This window comes from Dipodomys spectabilis, unplaced genomic scaffold (genome assembly GCF_019054845.1).
Source record: "Dipodomys spectabilis isolate Male_0828 unplaced genomic scaffold, ASM1905484v1 ptg000335l, whole genome shotgun sequence".
Classification (NCBI taxonomy): domain Eukaryota; kingdom Metazoa; phylum Chordata; class Mammalia; order Rodentia; family Heteromyidae; genus Dipodomys; species Dipodomys spectabilis.
In genome coordinates, this window is record NW_024871012.1 from 794,423 (window position 1) to 815,514 (window position 21,092).

The 21,092-nt window shown below is 38.1% G+C and overlaps 1 protein-coding gene across 3 annotated transcripts in view; it reads left to right on the top strand.

Annotated features, from left to right (window-relative positions):
- Pcsk5 (proprotein convertase subtilisin/kexin type 5) overlaps nucleotides 1-21,092 on the top strand; it is a 293,974-nt gene that overhangs the window by 103,179 nt on the left and 169,703 nt on the right. For all 3 annotated transcript variants that reach the window (XM_042665577.1, XM_042665579.1, XM_042665578.1), the window contains 2 exons: nucleotides 15,605-15,748; nucleotides 17,845-17,921. In XM_042665577.1, the coding sequence (XP_042521511.1) occupies nucleotides 15,605-15,748; nucleotides 17,845-17,921 (221 nt within the window). The remainder of the gene's footprint in view (nucleotides 1-15,604; nucleotides 15,749-17,844; nucleotides 17,922-21,092) is intronic.

Sequence of the window (21,092 nt, forward strand, 5' to 3'; positions counted from 1 at the left end):
TTCTACATAGTGTCTTGTATATCTCATTGTTACAATGGGGTCATCCTGTATCCTTGTTTTCAATATCACACTGAAATATAAAACAGCTTATAGTAAAATACAATGCTTTGCATGCATTGTTTTTTCATTCTGTTTTTTCCATGTAATATGTTCCTAGAGATTACCTATTATTATATAAAGATCTTTATTGTGTGTGTGTGTGTATGTGTGTGTGTGTGTGTGTGTGTGTGTGTGTGTGTGTGTGTGTGTATAAACTGTGCAGTGGTAGAGTTACCATAATTTATTCAAGTGTACACCACTGGGTATCTAGATAGTTTTGTGTTTATAAATAATTTTATTCTGGAAAACTTTCTGTGCATATATTTTTGGAGGTATACTTTGGGAGGGATAAGTCTCTAAGAGGAGGACTGTTCAAAAACCTAGAAATAAACACAACTTTTTATTAGATATTGCCAGATTTTATTAGATATTGCCAATTTCCTTCAGTAAGTTCCAAAACAATTTCCATCCTTGTCATCCTTGTTTGAAATCTCCTTCTTTCCCTCACCTGGCTATGTTGCCATTTTTCTAATTTTCGATAATTTCATGAATGTGAAGGAGTTTTTCTGCTTTAATTGATACCAAAGTAATGATAATTGCTTTTTCACTACTTCCATAAAGGAGAAAATGATTAAAACAAAAACAAAACCGATGGAAATGTCTCAAAAAGAAATAGCAACTAGGCGGGCACCGATGGCTCATGCCTGTAATCCTAGCTACTCAAGTAGGAGCCTGAGATCTGAGGATCATGATTCAAAGCCAGCCAGGATAGGAAAGTCCAGGAGACTCTTACCTCCAATAAACCACCAGAAAATCAGAAGTGGTGCTGTGGCTTAAGTGATAGAGTAACTTGCCTTGAGCTGAAGAGCTGAGTGACAGTGCCCAGGCCCAGAGTTCAAGCCCCACGACTGACAAAGGAAAAAAAAATAAAAAATAAATAGCAACTACTATTTACCAGTCTTGGCACAGTTCAGGAGTCAAAAAGGAATAATGTCAGTCAAATCATTTCATTAGAAAATAATCTATATATTGATAACAGTATTTCAAAAGAAAGGCCAGTAAGGAAGAGATTATAGGATTAGGAATTGCATTTTGTTTCATGAGACAGTTTAATGTATATTTCATTTGCTAGAGAAGTTTAACTTCTCAAATTTACGGATATGTTCAACAAATTGAATTTCAACTCTTATCATATTACACTGTTACATAAGCAGATGGTCCTCATAGTAGTTCAACTTAGATTGCAACGTAGTAATGGTACAGGAGCAGTATTCATGGAGTAGAAACGTTTTTCAGATTTTGACCTTCAACCTTCATATAATGATGCTTTGTAGGATATTCTGTTATGGTGCTAGAATCCACAGTAAGTTGGAGCTCCTAAGCCAGTCACTGGGAATCTAGGAATGCTCTGTGGGACACTATGGCTCTGAGCTATGGTGTTTGATAGGTTAGGTGTAATAAGTGAATTTTCATTTAGTGATAGTTAATTTACAATGGGCTTACAGGGGTGTAACTTCATTATAAGTCAGGGAATGTCTATGTAAGATTGTATTACATTATTTTTATTATGTTTAACTATCTATTGTGTTTCTGGCTGGTTTTAAACCTTTTTTTTTTGGTTTAGAGGAAGATGTGTATTATTATTTTAGAAATTGTTTCAAATAACTTTTTTTTTTGGTCTGGTCGTGGGGCCTGAACTCTGGGCCTGGGCGCTGTCCCTCAGCTCTTCAGATCAAGGCTAGCGCTCTACCACTTGAGCCACAGCACCACTTCTGGCTTTTTTCTTTTTGCTCATGTGGCACTGAGGAATCAAACCCAGGGCCTCAGGTATGCAAGGCAAGCGCTCTACCGCTGAGCCACCTTCCCAGCCCTCAAATAACTTTTTATATGCTTCATTTCCTTTCTCCTTAGGCATCTTTGTTTTGTTTCTCAGCTTAAAATGATACCTTTGGCTTTGCCTTAGTTATTTTTATGGTGCTAGATGTTGAAACTTGGGCCACGTTCATGTTAGGCAAGCATACTACCAGAGCTCCTCCCTCTCCATTCTAAATTCATAGTTCCTATGTCAGAACACATGGTGTGTACTTACACTTCTACCTGCATTTCAGATTGGATTTAATCTCAGATTTGCAGTGAGCTGTGCTTTATGGTCACCAGCAGGACTTTGGCCTCTTTTATCTTGGTTGGGTGAAACATGCTTTTTCCTAGAATATCTTATAGGCCTTCTAACGTAGAATAACCTGAACTCTTAATTCTGCAAAATGAAAATATGAGGTAGCCAGGTTGATTTTGTGTGTGCGCATGTGTGTGGGGGGGTGTGTGTACGCACAAGCCCTGGTCCTAGAGTTTGAACTCAGGGCCTGAGCTGCTTCGATTTAAAGCTAGCGTTCTACCACTTGAACTACAGCTCCACTTCCAGATTTCTTGGTAGTTTAGTGGAGATAACCGTCTGACAGTTTTCCCTGCCCCAAGCTGGCTTTGCACCTCCACTCACAGTTCTAAGGTTCCTGAATAGCTTGGATTACAGGTGTGAGCCTGTAATCATCGTTTTGTTTGTTTGAACCCTAAAAGTAACATTTTACTTGGATGGCTAAAAGGCTACAATTTGTCCTTGAGGGATAATATCAGGAATTTGATCCTCGGCAGAAGCATACTAGATCTTCCTTGCTCATTTTCTGTATAGCGACTTCTCTTGGATACTTTTACCTGTATGTTATTGGTTTTGGTTCTTTTTATTTCTTACATTTCTCAGTGCTCCTAATTATAGTTTCAGTGGAATAAGTTGTCTGCTGGACTGTCTGTCTGTCTGTCTGTCTGTTTTTCTTCATTCATCCATCCATCCATCCATTCATTGTAGCATGCAGGTTTGACGATAGGGCTTTATACTTGCTAGGCATGTACTCTGTTTCTTTTACTTTCCTATAATTTTTTTTTTCTAATAGGGTTCTACTTTTTGCTCCAGTTGGCCTGCACCACAGTCCTTGCGCTGTATTTTCATATCTGCAATTCCATTTCTATGTTTGAACCCTGGGAAAGTTTAGATAATTGTATTACTTTTTTTGCAGATGTTTCAGGAATTTTTTTAAATCAACTGCTCAATTTTTGTTTCTCTTTTTATACATTTTATTCTTACAGGGCCATCAAAATTGTCTTGTTCTGTTCTCCATTTTCAAAATGATTTGCTTTCATTGTAAACGATTTGTTCTCTTAGATCATTAGTAGAGTTGTATATATAGAAAGAGGAAGTTAGCTTTTGAAAGTCCCATCGTTCACGAGAACAGGTACAAGCTCATCTGCTTTGCCCAGTGTTCTCGTGAGGGCAGGATAAATGCTTTGCAGGTATTGTGTGTGTGGGAGTGGGTGTGTGGCAGGGAGGGCTGCTGGTACTGGTACTTGAACTCAGGGCCAGGATCGTTTTTCTCTAAGACTGTCACTCCACCACTTAAAACATACCTTCACTTCAGGCTTTTTGCCGGTTCATTAACAATGAGAATTTCATGGCCTTTTCTGCCCCCATTAACTGTAACTGTGATTGTCAGATCTCCGCCTCCTAACTAGTGAGGGTTACGTGTATGAGGCCCTGGCACCTAGCTTGCTGTCCTGTTTTGCTTCCATGGGATGTATTCTCTTCACTAAGGCCGTCTAAATGGCTCTATGACCCCCTAAATCGATAGCTTCCTTTAACTGCTCACTCTACCCTTTTGCATTTTACAGTTTGTGCAAGATTCAGCTATTCTCAGTAATCCCCTAATGAAGATGGGACTTGCTCCACCCTGTCTTTCCTCCTACCTGTCCTTCACCATCATCATCTGCCTCCTGTGTATGTCAGTGGCTTTACCCTTCACCATCTGCTTCTTCTTTGCTCTACCTAGCTCTGCTCTGGGGTGGACACTGAGGCTGGTTCTGTCGAATTTCAGTATAACCTGTGGATTATTGTATTTTCTTTCTCCTAGTTATGATATAGTGCAGGTTAAAATTATTTATATATTTCTCCTTGTTGCATCTGTATGTGTTTTTTTAATGCACAGAGAAGTAAATATTGAATGATTCCATGATCCTATCAGAACCAGGATTAGATTCTGCAGAGGAGCCAGTGACGGGAATATTACACATTTCTTTCCTTCTCTATGTGATTTTACTGTAGTCATCTTAATTCTTTCTTAGGAAACATAGATGCTTTGATTAACATTGGTGACATCATCTGATGAATATTATTATTCTTATGTTAATTAGTGAAAATCAACGTTGCCAGACTTAGTGAATGAAAATATAGGCTGACTAGAGTAATTTGAATTTCAGAGAAACAATAAGTAACTTTATAGTTTGAGTGTTCATACTAAATTTTGGCTGCTCATATCACATTCATTTTTTTATTCCTTATTTGAAACTCCAAGTTAACTGGCCATCTTTCACTTTATATAGGAACTCTACTTTGGGAAAAGAATGTTTATTTCTAGTTATTATGGGTTGGGCATATTTGCATATGGCTCCCCACGTTTTCGTGTTTGTGTAGTTATTCCCCAGACCATTCTGGGGAAGTGTTGTGAGGTCGTTTGGGGCCCTCAAGAGATGGAGCTATGAGGGAAGCCCTTCCGTCACTGGTGTAATGTCTGTGGAAGGGAGTATGAATCCCAGCTTCAGTCTTCCTTTTGGAGATGAGCTTTCTTGCTCTTACACTTTCTGCTGTCTTGTGTCATTGGGCCCTAGCCAGAGCCTGTACCATGCTATGTGGATTTTTGGCTTCCAGAAGTGTGAGCTCAATGAACTTCTCTTTGTTACAAAGTAGCCTACCTGAAATATTTCCTTAGAGCAATGAAAAATGGACTAGTACACAATTCTTCACGTTGTATTTCATACCTCATAACAGAGATGGGGCTGAGCAGACAGAAGTTATAAGGTATTCATGGATTTAAAGATATTATTTGAATTTTAGCAGCAAACTTGGCCATCATAATATGGATTACTTTCCAATAAGAGGTGAGAATATGATAATAAGAAAACTTGATTCCAATTCTATTCAGTTCCAAGCCAAGTTAGACTAAAGCATGTTTTTTTCTGAGTTAAATGAACTCATTGTTTTTATTTTATTTTTTTACTAATATGTTCTTCTAAAATAACCTGTAAATGCCCATGTACTTTTAACTTTCTGTCAAAATAGTAACTGGTATATATACAAGAATGCTGGTTTTTACCTAGGTGAATACGTATAGTTAAAGGTAGATATATATCACAGGAAATAATTCCCAAAGTCTAATGAGATACCTTATTTCAGTCAGTGTCTTTTTCTGGCCCAGAACCAGACCTTCTTTTGTCTTGCTTAAGAACTCTGGGCTTTTGTTTGTGTAGCTGAGATTGCCATCACCCAGTTTTCAGAGATGGTAAACTATTCCTCAGCCCTGGAGATGAATCATGAGTGGGCTAAGGCAGCTGTGGGACGCCTATAATCTTCATCAGCAATAGAAGAAGGCGCACCAGAGCAATCCTTGTCTCATGCCGCTGATCCTAAGGGACTTCCTTCTTAGTATAAAACATCTTCTTTCTGTAGAAGATACTGGTGTGGGATACAAGCTATGGTGATACTTTTACAACCAAGAGACGATTTCGGAGGATACGAGGCTCATAGCTAAGAATGGTGGCTGAGAAGTTAAAGTGTTTCCTTAGTGATATCATTAATTTAAAATCACTTGTTTCCGGATACCAATCTGTGTGTGTGTGTGTGTGTGTGTGTGTGTGTGTGTGTATGCACGCGTACGTGCGTGCCTGTGCATGAATGTGCACAAGTACTGGGCTTGAATTTTGTTCCTAGGCGCTGCCCTTTCCCTTTTTTGCTCAAGGCTGGCACTCTACCACTTGAACCACAGCTCCATTTCTGGCTTTTTAATGGTTAATTGAAGATAAAAGTCTCTCCGATTTGTCCCCCTGCAAGTTTCAAATGATGGTTCTCAGGCCTTAGTCTCCCAAGTAGGATTATATACATGAGGTTCTAGGTTTCTTCAGTGACAATTAATATTTTTAAGGTTATGGTCAATTGAGTGTTCTTTTCTCATAGTTGCAAATATTTTAGCTAACCTAAACTTCACTAGATGGAACCCTGAAGAATTTATAGGTTAAACCTCTCTTTTAACGGACATTTCATTTTATTTTTTGTTGTTATACTCTGTGAGGGTACTGTTAGTGTCATTTTAATGCTTACTGTGCCCTTTACCCGCTTCTGGTGGGAAACAAGATGTTTCAGTAAGGAATAAAAAAGAGATCCATTTTTCTGCGGGGTGAACTGAACAGCTATTTGGATTGCTGAAACCCCAGTTCAACATTTATCTTCACTTTTTTTGATTTTGGAAAGCTGTGTCCCAATGTGGCAGGGATAACATAGCATTGCCAGCCTTTGGGATGATAGGAGCCACAATTACCTGTGAGGTATTTATATAAGTTATCCCGGAAGAGCTTGCTAATGAGATAGGGAAATATGACAACATATGTTTAGAAAACTGTGCCTGGAAATATGTATGTGGGCCTGATGAGTGCACCTGAGAAGCTGCTACCTTCGTGTTGAATTTAAAAGTATTAACATTATTCCCATCGTTACTGAAGGAGGAAGAAATAGAGTTTCCCTTAGAGGATCTGTATTTTTATTTAGCCTAACTATGCCTTGAAGAGTTTGGAGTTTTTGTTAAAAAAAAAAAAAGTTCAGTGACCTTTCTTATCAGTGAAGATGTGCAACTCTGATACACAGCTGCTTTTCAAAAATTACTAAAGCATCACTTTGTTAAATTCTTGAAAGGATTCCACCTTATTTTATTAATAAGAAAACATTTGCAATTTTATTTGCTAGAGTAGGGCGAAAATATCTCTTGTTTCCTTTGTTATTATACTCTAGGGCTTAGAGAGAGAATCTCATCAGGTCAAAGAAGCAATTTTCTCTGTAGTTCCTTTATTGAATGCCTAATCAAACACATTATGGAATCTTTCATCTTTTGGAAGCCTGGACTAGGTACTGCTGTAGAAATACTCTTGGATTGCTACTGGCCTGTCCAGACAAAATGTTTCATTTTCTTTGCAAACAACTTTGCAGAATGTATACAATCTTATATCTTCAAGCAGAGAATGAAAGCACAAAATTATTTTTACTCAGTGTAGGACTGATATTAAAGTGACCTTTCAGTAACTCTCCGAATTTATTTTGCTGATTTTCAGAGGTTCTGATTATTTTTTGTTCTGCCTTGTGAATAGATTTATTTATCAGTGGACCCATCATCTTCTTTATTGCTGTAGAGTTTTATGTCTTAAGTAGTTGCTTGCTGTGAAATGTTTATTTCACATGTAAACGTGTTTTTTTGTTTTGTTTTCTTCTAAAGCTTTCAAATGGCAGTAGGTCTAGAACTCAATTTTGTTCTAGCTTACCACTCCAAGACTACAGCTAACTCCCTAATGTCTATAAAAACAACTATTCAATACTGGAGCTTCTGTGGTTCCTAAGGAAAAGTTGGCTCAATTGTAACAAAATTATAAAGAACTCCGGATATAAAGTTAAAAACACATTTCTCTTAATGTATTTCAAAGTCTTTTTCATTTCCTTCATACCTGTTATGTGATCGCTATATGTTTGTGTCTACTTATTTGCCTACTTATTTATTATTCATTCACTCCAGCTGATTATAAACTTTGCAAAGGTCAGATCATGTACTTTTTTCATTCCCTGATGTGTACTCATCATTAAGGATTGGTTGGAAAATAAAACACGCACAGATGTGAACCAGTAAATGTTTGAACAGTTAAAGAATGGAAAGAAACTCTATTGCAATTGCTATCTCTCTGGCTCTTATGTGGTGAAATTATTATTTAATGACTATACTAATGATTGCCAACTTAGTGGCTCAGAATCCCCCCCCCACCCCGTCTTTCTCTTTTTCTCTGTGTACGCATTCTGTGCTTGAACTCAGAGCCTGGGCACTGTCATCAAGGCTAACACTCTACCATGTGAGCAACAGCTCCACTTCCAGCCTTTTGCTGCTTAATTGGAGATATGAGTCTCTTGAACTTTGCAGCCAAGGCTGGCTTGGAATCTTGGTGCTCAAATCTTAGCCACTAGGGTAGCTAGGATTACAGGTGTGAGCCATTGATGCCTGGCTCAGGTTTTTGGTGGTACAAAAGGAAGATATATCAGTATAAATCATATTTCTGCGGTTTGAGTTTTCTCTTTACCTAAACTCGCAACATGTGATAGGCCATCTTTATGATGTGCTGAGCCTAGCCCCCTCAGTCACATGACCACAAGGGAAAGAACCAGATCTCGAAGGGGTCCAGTGTAGCTAGGCTTTCATGTTGAGTACATAGAGGTTATTAAATACACTTTCAGTGCATGATATTTTCAACTTACTCTGGAATTATTTCGGCGGTGGGCAAAAGCCCAATGTAAGTTGAGGGATATCAGTACATCCTTCACAAGGACTTGTGGGTAACTCAGCTGTGACAAATGCACATTAATAACTCCTCTGCATAAGGCTGATGATTTTCCAAGTTTTATTTTATACGAGTGAAAAAAGTGATAATAACTTCTGTGCTAGCCAAGTCACCAGATGCCTCTAGCTCCATGGGCGTGTTACACATGGATAATTTAGGACAGCCCCAAGCGACAACCACACAGCTAAAGCTACTCAACCCATGGAACTGTGAATCATCAAAATGAATGCTTCCGACCATTATTTTCTGGGGAATCTGTGTGTGTACAGCATAGAGGGAGAAAGGTGACAAAGTGAACTTGATCTGTCGGTTCTAACACTTTCCTCTTTTTTTGGGGGGGGGGGGAAGGTCAGCACACTACTCAGGCAAGTAAAGGCCATTATGTATACTGAACCTATTTCTTAATAGATAAAAGCAAAAAGACTAGTTTTACCTGAATAATGTATCTTATTCAAGAAGGAAACAAATGGGAGTTTCTGGGTAGGCTTAGTGTTGTTATCAGGAAAACAGACTGAATTTATATTTTGTCTGCAACTAGTAATGGTCTATATGGGTTTTGACTACCCTACCTCTTTTTTATTTAGAGAGTGTGAATGTTGACATATTGATAGTATTCCTTATTTTCAGGGCTTCTGAATTTTACAACTACCACAGATTTCCAGTAGAAATGAATATATTTGAAGCAATAGCTTATAGGAAGGCACAGCGAACATCTTTCAAGGACTTCAGAATGTTGATCCAGTAATCCCATTTATCTGGAGATAGCCAAAGCAAAAAACTTGTCATCACTCATTTGAAACTGCACATCTTCTTTATTTTTACAAATAATTCAATGCAACAATCTGTCTTTCTTGCTCTTTAAAAGCATCCATTGAATGACTTTAAAAATATAATTTCTTGTTATTATTAAGGTGTTGGTACAGAGAAGTTACCATTTCATAAATCAGGTAATGAGCAGAATCCTCTTTGCTTTCCTCCAGATTCCCCTAAGTTGCATAGTTCATTTTCTTGAATGACTTTTTTGAGACAAAAATTAAGGGGAACCAAAGTTAATGTTTATGGCCAAAGTTTTCCTACTCTACATATCAAGTTTAAACAGATCACACTTATGTTCTATTTGGAAGTTTAAATTCCACTTACTGTTGGAAAGAATAGAGCTCTTTAGTGGCCACATTTGATCTCTCATTATTCTTGTCTTATATTTGTTTCCTCTATGATTTCACTTTGGTCAAAAATACCCTTTGAATACATCTAATCTGTTTTATGCTACTGACAAAGTTAAAGTGCCTTTTACTTTTCAGTCGTTCCACAGGATCCTAGAAAAATATGCCAACTTCCTTAAGAATATGGGGTTGAATGTATGGTGTATAACACATGAACACCGTTATATGTTATAGACTGTGATAGACAATTTGTTCCAGGAAAGTTAGAATGAACCTGTGACTTTAAATGAGCATCATTATTCCACAATACTGTGAAATTCGGGAAATTATGTAATCACTTAATCACAATCAAAAAAAAAAAAAAAGAACCTCGGGGAAGGTAGGGAGGGTAGGGATGGTAGGGGGAAAACAATGGAGGGGATAACAATGTTCAATAGGAAGTGTACTCATTACCTCACTCATGTAACTGTAACCCTCTGTATAGTATCTTTACAATAAAAAAAAAGAATATGGGGTTGAAATGTAATGCTGCATATATTTTTTTATTTGTCTTTCTAACTATTCATCTACCTATCTATTCATCTATGTACCCCCATCCCCCCATCCCCTTACCCATCTATCTATCCATCTATCCATCCATCCATCCGTCTGTCCATCCATGTAAGAGATAATAAACGTTGTCAAAATCTGATTGCAGAATAATTGAAGTTTGAGAGGATGGCATATAGATGGGTTTACTTACTATCTGTCCAACTAAAAGATTCATGTTTTCTCACCTGAGAAAGCAGTCTTTGCCTTTATGTTCTGTATTGTCATTCAGAAGGGAATACAAATGAAGATGATATGTTATTAAAGTTACATTAAAATATTTCCAGATTTCCCCTCTTTGACCTGATAAATCTCTAAATTTAGGGAAAAATGCTTTTCCTTTTTTTTTTTTTTTTCCTTAAAATTCTTTTGTGTCTTGAGAAAATAAAATAGGACAATTGAGTACTACAGCCTGTTGGTTCTGATTATCCAAACATGTTGTACTCTGCTCATTTTAAAGAAAGTAAAAAAAAAAGAAAATTTACCTTGTATTACCTTGACCTCTGAGTCCTTGGTGAATAAAAAGAAGGCAGGAGCTTTCTGCGCAGATTTATGCAATACAGGGAAGAAAAAGGGTGAAGAGTTCCATGTAAACAGAATTCTGTAAATGTACACAAAGAAATTGCATTATAGAAAAAAATAAGGATTGCCTCATGCTAATGCTGTCATATTTACTAAATAATGCAACTCCATTACTTCTAAATTCATTTTCATATGCCCCAGCATAAGAGTTGCTTCTTAGTTTGTAGCTATTAAGGAAAACATTTTTAATTGAGGTCATCCCTTCGCAAACACAATTCATTAATATACTAATTGCACTATTTGGAGAGAGGGTGGTATATTAGGAAATACCTGGTTTTTGATTTACACTTTTCCGGGAAGAAAGGAATTTATTTGCTAAAGCCAAGTTTATCTTGAAATCATCAAAGAATTTGCTGCATGGCCTGGGGTGGAAGACAGTATTCAAATGGAGTCATTTACAGAAAAGCAGAGAAAGGTCGAGAAATGTTTGCCCTGTTTTCCAAAGAAAACAGACTGGCTCGTGATCTCTTCTGCCAGAAGTTTCTCAATAGGCAGGTAAAGATAATAGTTCACCTGCCATGGTGTCACGCCTATTCTTCTTCCAAAAAGATTGAACATTATTTAGGGAATTTAGATTAACCCTCATACCAAGTGAATATCTTCTAGAATGCCTTCTGAAAAGTTCCATCCCATTTCTTATTTACTTTGACAAAACTTGATAATCAAGAACCAGTTTAAAATAATGTGTGAAAGAGAAAAATTTCCTCTGTGTGTGTGTGTGTGTGTGTGTGTGTGTGTGTGTGTGTGTGTGTGTGTGACAGTACTAGAGCTTGAATTCAAGGCTTTGCACTCTGAAACTTTTCACCTAATGGTTGGGACTTTAGTCGTTCACTTACAACATTTTTTTTGGAAATAAGAGTCTCTTGGATATGTCTGCCTAAGCCTCTCTAAACTGTCATCCTCAGATCTCAGCCTCTTAAGTAGCTAGGATTATAGGTATGAACCTGCAGGCCCCAACTGACTCGTAGACCTCTTACCTGCACTGTGCGTCAACTATGTGAGTTTTCAATCTTCACCGTTATTACTAATAAAGACCCAAAAACAAAAAAAAAATTGACTGATCAGTATATCACTGGCTATTTAATATAGAAGTGAATCTCTTCTTAGTATTCACTTATAATTTCCTAAAAGATGTGTTGCAATTAAAGCAAATCAGAATATTAGATCACTAAGGTCTTATCGAACTAAATTCTACTTTATCAATTGAAAGCGCTGTCATAGTGCCATTGTGATTTCTGTTGTTGGATTGCTACATCTGTGTTCTCCAACAACCAATCCTTATCTCTTCTTTATCTTCTTATGTGCAGGTGTTTGACCCTGATCTGGGCTCTTTCTCTTTCAGTTTTTCTCTTGAGAGTTTCTGTATCTCTGTGCACTGTTGACCTGATGTTTGAACTCTAGAAGATTAGCTAGGCTGATAAAGTCTTTCCTTTTAATAACGTAAGACAAACATTACCTCTTCTGAATGGCTGTTCCATGTTTTAAGCAGTGCTACTCACATAGACTGATTAATAAAATATTTAGCCATGTAGTTGTTAGTTTTATTTCACTTAAGAGAACATCAGTTTGTTCAATCTATTAACGTTTTCAAGCTCCAGATTTTATAGCCAATGCCAAGTATATTATGACCTTACTGACCTGATCAGATGTGTTTCTTTTTATTTTCTTCTTTTATCAGTCATGGGGCTGAAACTCTGGGCCTAGGCGCTGTCCCTAAGCTGTTCAGCTCAAGGCTTAGTACTCTACCACTTGCGCCACAGTGCCACTTCCAGTTTTCTGGAGATAATAGTCCCACAGACTTTCCTGCCCGGGCTGGCTTTGAACGGTGATCCTCACTCAGCCTCCTGAGTAGCTAGGATTAGCCACCGGCACCTGGCCAGATGTGTTTCTTAATGTGTCTCTGGAGCAGGTTTTTTTTGCACTTAATTCTGTTTTCTTACCAACATTGTGTGATCAGAATTGAGTCTGATCAGCCCCTGAATTAATAATAATGAACTATAGATGTTTTCAATGCTAGCAAATTATTGGTAACATACTAAATGTCATTTCAAGGGTTGAGCCTAAAGCTCCATGGTAGAGCTACTGCTTGCCATGTACAAGTTATTGGATCTCTCTCTCTCTCTCTTTCTCTCTCTCTCTCTCTCTCTCTCTCTCTCTCTCTCTCTCTCACACACACACACACACACACACACACACACACACACCACAGAATAGCTCATTGGAAACCCTGAAAAATTTGGGAATTAAAAAAAATGCTGTTGAGAGTTTCCCTCCCCCCTTAGTCTGAAGAAAACAAAGATGAGAATGTAACAAGCGTGTTTATTTGGGGTATAAACTGTTCTTTCATTGAGCAAACACTGTGATATGTTTATGAAGCCATGAGAGACCCGAGCGCATCCCTCGTGGTTTATAAGCAGGATAGCTCATCACTCTGGTATGGAAAAGGCAATTTCTTGAACTCAGAAAACACGCTCTTTAAAATCACATTCCTAGAAAGAATAAAGGTTCTTGTGGTAAAAGACTGGGAGACCTTGATGGTAACCTTTGTTTCTTTTGGAAACTTTTTCTCTTTTTTATCCCCTGACTTGTTTCTAGCTACTTAGTTATCTGTGCATGCAGACTTACTGAAATCCGATTTACTAAGGTGCATAGTTTAGTATAAATCTGTATCTTGTATAACTATGCACATACGTGTTTCTTCAGCTTCAACATGCTGTTCATACCTGATTGGCTCCATTGGAGGGTTCTAGGCTTTTCAAGCCTGAGTCACTTGAAGTATATTAAAAAAAAAAAAAACTCAGGTTCACAAGGACAATTTAGAGTTCTTATTTAAGTGACCTCTAACCCATTCCTCATTTTTAGGAAGCACTCTATGGCTGGGAACACACTCACACACACACACACACACACACACACACACACACACTTGAATGTCTGCTGTATTACATTATCTAAATGAATGCATCAATTGAATATTTCCTCTTCTCACAACATTGTAGCGCAGAGCAGATGTAAGAAAAAGAAAGGTGGTCTTACCAAAATATTTAATGGTAAAGGCAGACTCAACAGAAGCAAAGAAGTTAAAAGGCAAACTAGTTGCTGTACTTCTCACACACATGGTTTTCATAGACAGCTGGTTTCCTTCAATTTTCATAATTAAAGTTTCAGACAGCATCCCTGTATTCCAAGATGGTTATCCCATTTGTGGTTGCTTATTTCCTGTACATTTCCTTCCTCCAGCCCACCTCTTGGCCACATTAACATTACTTTCTGTCACAATCATTCCTGCAGGTGGTCACAGCAGATTTTGAAAAGAAAAAGAAATGGAAATCTGTTCAGGTTGCTTTGTGTTAAATTAGCATAGTTAGTGAAGAAAGGCCTAGCCTCTTGGCTACTATGAGTGTTCTGAAAAAATGTGTCTATTTCAGAAATCCACACTCATTTCTTTATAACTTGTGATCATCAAATGTGAGTCGGCTGATTCTCTGCAGAAAGCATAATGACAGTGGTGAACTGGGAAGTCAAGTTGAACTTGGAGGAAAAAAGTCTGTTTCTGAGATTTTAGGTTAGGCTTACTTTAAGTCAGTTTGGGAGACAAAACTTATGCAAGTTTTAACAATTAATAATAATTATGTAGGCATTAGGTTGTTCAGAGTGAGAGAGAGAGAGAGAGAGAGAGAGAGAGAGTGTGTGTGTGTGTGTGTGTGTGTGTGTGTGTGTGTGTGTGTGTGTGTGTGTGTGTGTGTGTGTATGAGGGAAGGAGAGAGAGATGACCCATGATGCAATGGAGACTCTACCTAGAGCAGAGAAAACTTGCTATTCTTTTCCATCGCTTGGCGAATGGATGCAAGCGGATCTTGGTGACCAGGCAGTGCACTGGATTAGCTGGTGTTGCTATGACATTCTCAAGCAGCTCTTGCTTTTCTGCCTCTTCTGAGTCTCAAGAAGCTGTGAAACAGCACCACTCAGAGGGATATTTCAAAGAGATGGACTTGAAAGGAACAATTGTGTGGGTTGGACAAATGCTAGTAAATGGTATCAGGAAAAGCCTCGGGCTCCGTTCCTTTTTCAGTGTGGCTGTGCAATGCAGCCGCGGCAGAATGAAATTTCTACACATAACGAGACAAGGGTCCACATTTTCCCTCCTGCCCTCACACACGTCTTCCTGTGGAGGGAGCTTGTCTGGACTTTGCATTATTCTTTCCTTTCCCAAAGAAGTGCTCCACACGCCTCTCAGCTTCTATAAATTATGGTAACGTAGCCATTGTTGATGTAGTGAAAGGAGTTAAGAAAATGGTTTTTTTTTTATTATTCATGAGTCTCTCATCGTAGCACACCTCTAGCTAACATCACAGAAAGCACCTGAGTGGGTTCCAGTTGTGGCAGGATTGGTTTCTTGGTGCCTGGCTAAGAAACAGAAATAGCTTCTGTTCTTCAGTTGCCTTGTTTGGGTTTATAAACAAAATGCTATGATGATGATTATTTATATCTCACTCATGCATGTTGATAATTGAATTATGTGTTACTCTACTGTTGAGATACTTGCCCTGTATGTTTTCTCAAAGTAAATATGGTATCAGAACAGATCACAGACGATGATCCTATTTCTCCCCTTCCTATCTTCTCCGCATTATTCTGCTGGAGATCTCTGTTTCTTCTCTACTAGTAATCTACTCAGTGCTGATCGTTTGAACAGGTAATCTTCTACAAGTGGGAATACCCTCTCCAAATTTTCTTATCCTTGAGTAATCTGCAGTGTCCTTTTTCTTTAGCACTGCAGTGACAACACACACCCCTGCCAATCAGACATGAATATTGAAGGAGCCTGGAAGAGAGGCTACACGGGAAAGAACATTGTTGTGACCATTCTGGATGATGGCATTGAAAGGACCCACCCTGATCTGATGCAAAACTATGTGAGTATTTGTTGCATCTGGAAGTGTCTCTGCCTTGCCATTAGAGTGCCTTCTGTTAGGACTATCAGAATGTACAGGAACTACTGTAAAAGGTAGTATTTGGTGCAACAGGCACTACTTGGAAGCTTCAAGCTAACACTTTGCTACTTTTGGATGTCCTGAATGCCCTGACCTATAAAAAGAAAGCTGGAAGGGAGCAGAAATCCCACCCACTGCCAGGTTCATGCCTGTAATTCCAGCTACTCAGGAGTCTGAGATTTGTGGATGGTAGTTCAAAGCCAGCCTGGGAAGGAAAGGCCATATGGCTCTTGTTTCCAGGTTGCCAGCATAAAGCCACAAGTAGAGCTATGTTTCAAGTTGTATAGCTCCAGCTTTTAATAACAAAAAAAGCTAAAGGACAGTCCCAGGCCCCAAGTTCAAGCCCAGTATCAGGAGAAAAAAAAGGGCGGGGAGGGGGAAAGCACTGCAAAATCATTTAGTTACCTTCTGCACAGTAGTTGAGTAACAGTCTTCGTCCTACATCCAGACCATTTTAGATAAACTTGGACCTTTTCACCACATAGGATTTAAAAGCTTAAAAGGAATTTCCATTTAGTCTCCTCATTTGATAGGCACAGCAAGTGAAGGCTGAAGACCAAAGTGAATTACTCAGGGTTAGATCTAAGGTCAAACAAACTCTGGCTGCTTGTGCCCTAGTGATGATGTCTTTTCTTGTCACGTGCAAAAAGGGGTTTTGCCACTTGCTGCTGCAGCAAGCTACAGATGACTATTTGATCAAATGCAAATAGCTTCTACCTCATTGTGATTGCAATCTTTTTCTCATTCGTTTTATTTTCTCCCAGAAAAAAAAGTTCTCTAGAATAACCTGTGCATTTCACCACCTTGGTGCCTCTTAGCTCTCCTTCTGAGAGCTAGAGCCATCAGAGAAAATATATTAGATAAGGCATCAAAAGGCTTGGGGCCCAGACTTGGTTTGTTTCATACAAAACAAAGGCTAGAAATTAACCTGCTGGGAGCCTCTGTTACATTAGTTTTGAGCCAAAGCCCAAATACTTCTTGCTTTCAGAAACATGACCCTTTGATAAAGACAGAAAACAAAGATAGTGTTGGCTTTCGCTTACATTAAAATTATGGTTATTCATAAAGCATATGAAAATTTACAACCCCAATAGAATAACCATAGTGATATAAACTTGAACAATGAAAGGCACAGTAAACTCTGAGTATCATAGAGATTTTTTCATAATCTTTCAAAACAGAAAAAGAGAAAAAAGAAACCAAGTAAGTCCGTATTTGGTTTTCTCATTCTGAAACCTTGGCGTAGGCAAACCTTTCTCATCATTTTGGATATTCCAGAGCTTGGAGTAAAGTGGCGCTGTAGCTCAAGTGGTAGAGCACTCGCCTTGAGTTGAAGAGCTGAGGGACCACACCCAGGCCCAGAGTTTGAGCCCCACGACCGACAAAAAAAAAAAAAAAAAAAAAAACTATACAGAGCTTGGAGTATTAGTAAAAGTCTGAATTGTAGGCTCTTCCATAGTAGGTACAATACCTGAAAGGAGATAGGTTACTTGATAACCATCCCAAGATACTTGATAGACTAGCTAATGATAATTTTAATTGGCTTGCCCCTTTCGTTCAAATAATTTTATCTCCTAATCATCGAATTACGATGAAGTTACTTACTCTAGACATCAGGTAAGAAATAGAGAAAGGATCTGGAGAATAAATCAGTGCTTCTAGATATGCAGCAGTACGTCCTTAAAAAGTTCAGTCATTGAGGACAACTTTGAATGATGCACATTTCATGAACTAGGTCCCTCTGGGTATTGAGAGAAAAAATACAGGCCTGGGCTGAACCAGACTCTCCTTTGGACTGTGTAGAATACTTCCTCACCTTAAGGAGAAACAATGCAGCCTTGATTATTATTACTGAAGCAATATGCTCTTGCTAAAGCCTCCTGATAGCAGTGAACCACGAGTGTATTAGTTAACCTAATTTCTCTCTTGCAGAAATGTGTTTAAGAATGCATGAGCCTGCGGGTCAATGGCTAATTAATGGCTGTTTCTCCCTCTCCCTCTTTCCTCTGTGGCCATAGGATGCGCTGGCCAGTTGTGATGTGAATGGGAATGACTTGGATCCAATGCCTCGTTACGATGCAAGCAATGAAAACAAGTAAGGCTTGAGTGATGGGTAACCGGCAGGGAGGGTTTCCTGAGAGCAAAACGCAAAAGGGAAGTATTTTCAAAACCCTTGTTATCAAATGATCTGTGATTTACCACAAGATGAATAATTGTTTTTCCACTAAAGTTCCTGGGATAGACAAAGGATGGTCTACATACTAAGCCCGGCCCGCACAGAGTCCGCTGGCTCAGCATTGGCAAAACTTGTAAGATGTCACTCCTGAGATAATTAGTCTATGACTCTTTTGTTTAGGGAGAGGAGAAACAGAAGAGTTCCTTTATTCTATTAAATTCAACAGATTTAATTGGATGCTGCATTTGGGGTAATTGCCAGAAGCTTTCTTATTTTATTTCTCCTTGCTTTCTTCTTTCTGTAAGTGATTGGGTTTTCCACTAATGTATAATGGAACACTGAGAAGAATTAGTGCTAGAAAATGGGATGTGGAATGTGGTACCTTTCCTATTTCCCCTGTCCATTCAAGGGCACATTTCCATGTTCTAGTTAGTATGGTGGTGTTTAGTGAGTACAGATGAAAATATACTTCTGCTTGATTAATACAATACTTACCATTCTTCTGTAAGTAGAAATGATTTTTCTTCCTAAAATGTCTGTTTCTTAAGAAGTTCAGTAGGGATTTCTGGTCACTGTATCACATTAATTAAATGTTTTTTTTTCCGTTTATTTAAAAGCTGCTCCAATATAATTTAGACTTTGTCATACATGTAAATATGCGTTTACATGCTATACCTTGAAAAATACTATGAAACTGCAATAAAAACCATTTTATTATGTGCTATTTCCAATCTACTTTTTCCCCCTTAGGGGGAAATGCTTTGCTATTATTATATGATTAAGTAAGTCAGGAAGTTTAGGTGAAATCATATGACCTAAAAATTATGATGGTAATGTGGGTCTTTTTTTCACCATCTACAAAGAAATCTCATCAAAGAGACTTCTTTGTAGAAGCATGCTGCTTGTGAATACGTGTAATCAATAAATCTGCCTGGTCAGAATCGGAGGAAATTTATATACATAGACGTATCCAGACCTTTGAAACAAAAAGACGAAGGGACTAGTTGGTCTGGATAGTTTTATTTTACACCTTGCTGTTATTGCAATGATTAGTGATTTTCACACATGGAGGTATAGTTTCAGACAACGTGAGCTGGTGTTTTCTAGCCTAATTACAAACTCAAATAAAAAAATCACTGGAGAGTTGAATTGTTTAAGATTTAGAAAGACACCCTACTAGAATGTATGTCTGGGAGCCTTGGGAATGTGAGAAACCTCAGTATTTTCAATTTTGCTCTAAATCTAAGAAATATTTGCTAAAACAAAAATAAGATACCACTGATAAATTTCAATATAAACTTCATTCTGCTATAATACTTGTGCTTTCCTAAAAATAACAGCCTTCTGCAGAATCCTAAAACTCAAAGTAATAAAAAAAGTTGAGTTGGAATCTAACACTTAAAAATGTCCCCCCCCACACACACACACACTCACACACACACACACTCACAAACACACACACACACACAAATTAGCTGCAAAAATGACAACTCACGTTTTCACACATCAGATTGAAATATACATAATACTACAGTAAAGGTGTACTTGTGTGGTCATCACACCTGCTCCCAACCATGTACTCACCAGCCTGTGTGCAAGAGAAAAATAGTAAGGGGTGGGCTGTAAAGGTAATTATTAAGGTCAAGAATTCAAATTTATAGATGCCAGGCACTGGTGGCTTATACTTGTAATTCTAGCTACTCAGGATTCTGAGATCTGAGGATTGTGGTTCAAAGCCAGCCTGGGGAGGATAATCTATGAGACTTTATTTCCAGTTAACCAGCAAAAAAAGCTGGAAGTGAAGATATGGCTCATGTGGCAGAGTACTAGCTTTTTGTTAAAGTTCAAGTGACTTGCTGAATTGAAGCCTCTTTGTACAATACATAAGAAAACTAACTAAATAAATAAAATTGCAAAAGAAAAGAAAGAAAAAATTAAGTAAGAATGAGAGGCCTTGAGCTCAAGCCCCAGTACTAGTGCCATTTAAAGGAAAATCAGAAAGCAGAGAAAAAAAACACGAGGAAGAGACAAAGGAAAGGAAGTTAAGCAGAGTAAATGACACCTCTAGTATGGCCTATTTGTAAGGTTGGCAGCTCAGTGTTAGTATCAGACGTGGCTAATTATTGGTCATTATACCTCTGAAGTGCGTAGTTTGTACTTGGCTCAAATCATCTGAGTGGTTTGTGTTTTGTTTTTTTTCAGAATCACCTAGAGTTTTGGGGAACAAAATGGTACATAAACACATGTAAGTTTCACATACGCTCAGGGTATCTCCTAGAATATCAATCATACTAGAAGAAATTGTTCTTTAAAAGCAAGCAATATAGCAGTACTGAATATGCTGAATATACTAGAATTACAAATTCTAGATCAGTTAACACCCAACTTATCATACTGCAAATTAGAGGGACAAAGAGGCATCCTAGGTAGAAACCAGAGACCAATGTGTTTATCTCTCTACCCAACTGTATCTGAATCGAGGTGCAGTAGTTTTTCCACTGAAACTATTAGCTATAAGGATGACTCTTTTCCCAGATTGCATCTCATCTCACTATCTTTGCTAACTTAGGTATCTGTATCTAATAAAGACAATAATCATGAGTATTGTCTTAAATGTAAATATATATATCCCATTTTTCTGAAACTGTAGTCGTTGTGGATTCCTTTGCAACTTGACTTCCCTCCACGACTTCTGTGTATGAAGACTAACTGTGGTCATGCATATTCTGGGGTATTCTGATATGTTTTGTTTTGGCCCATTCCAAGCATCCTCCTTGAATACTTGAACACACTAAGAGTTAGATTGCTGGAGGATGCCCACTGCATTGCCTGCTATGCTTTGAAGTCTCTACAGGGCAATAAGGTAGTTTTAGTCAGCAGTCCCCAGGGGTATAAAAATGTTTGGTATATCCACCATAGTTCTGGCTTATGCTGTGTTTTTCATTGCTCACTGAGAGCACATCTTCCGGAAATTATGGTTAAAATTTCCTCTTTACTCATTGGACCATCACTGCTCATTGAGGGACTCTGTCTTTAAAGCATGGATCCATAAATATATAATTCTCTTTAGATGGTAGCCATTTAGCAGGA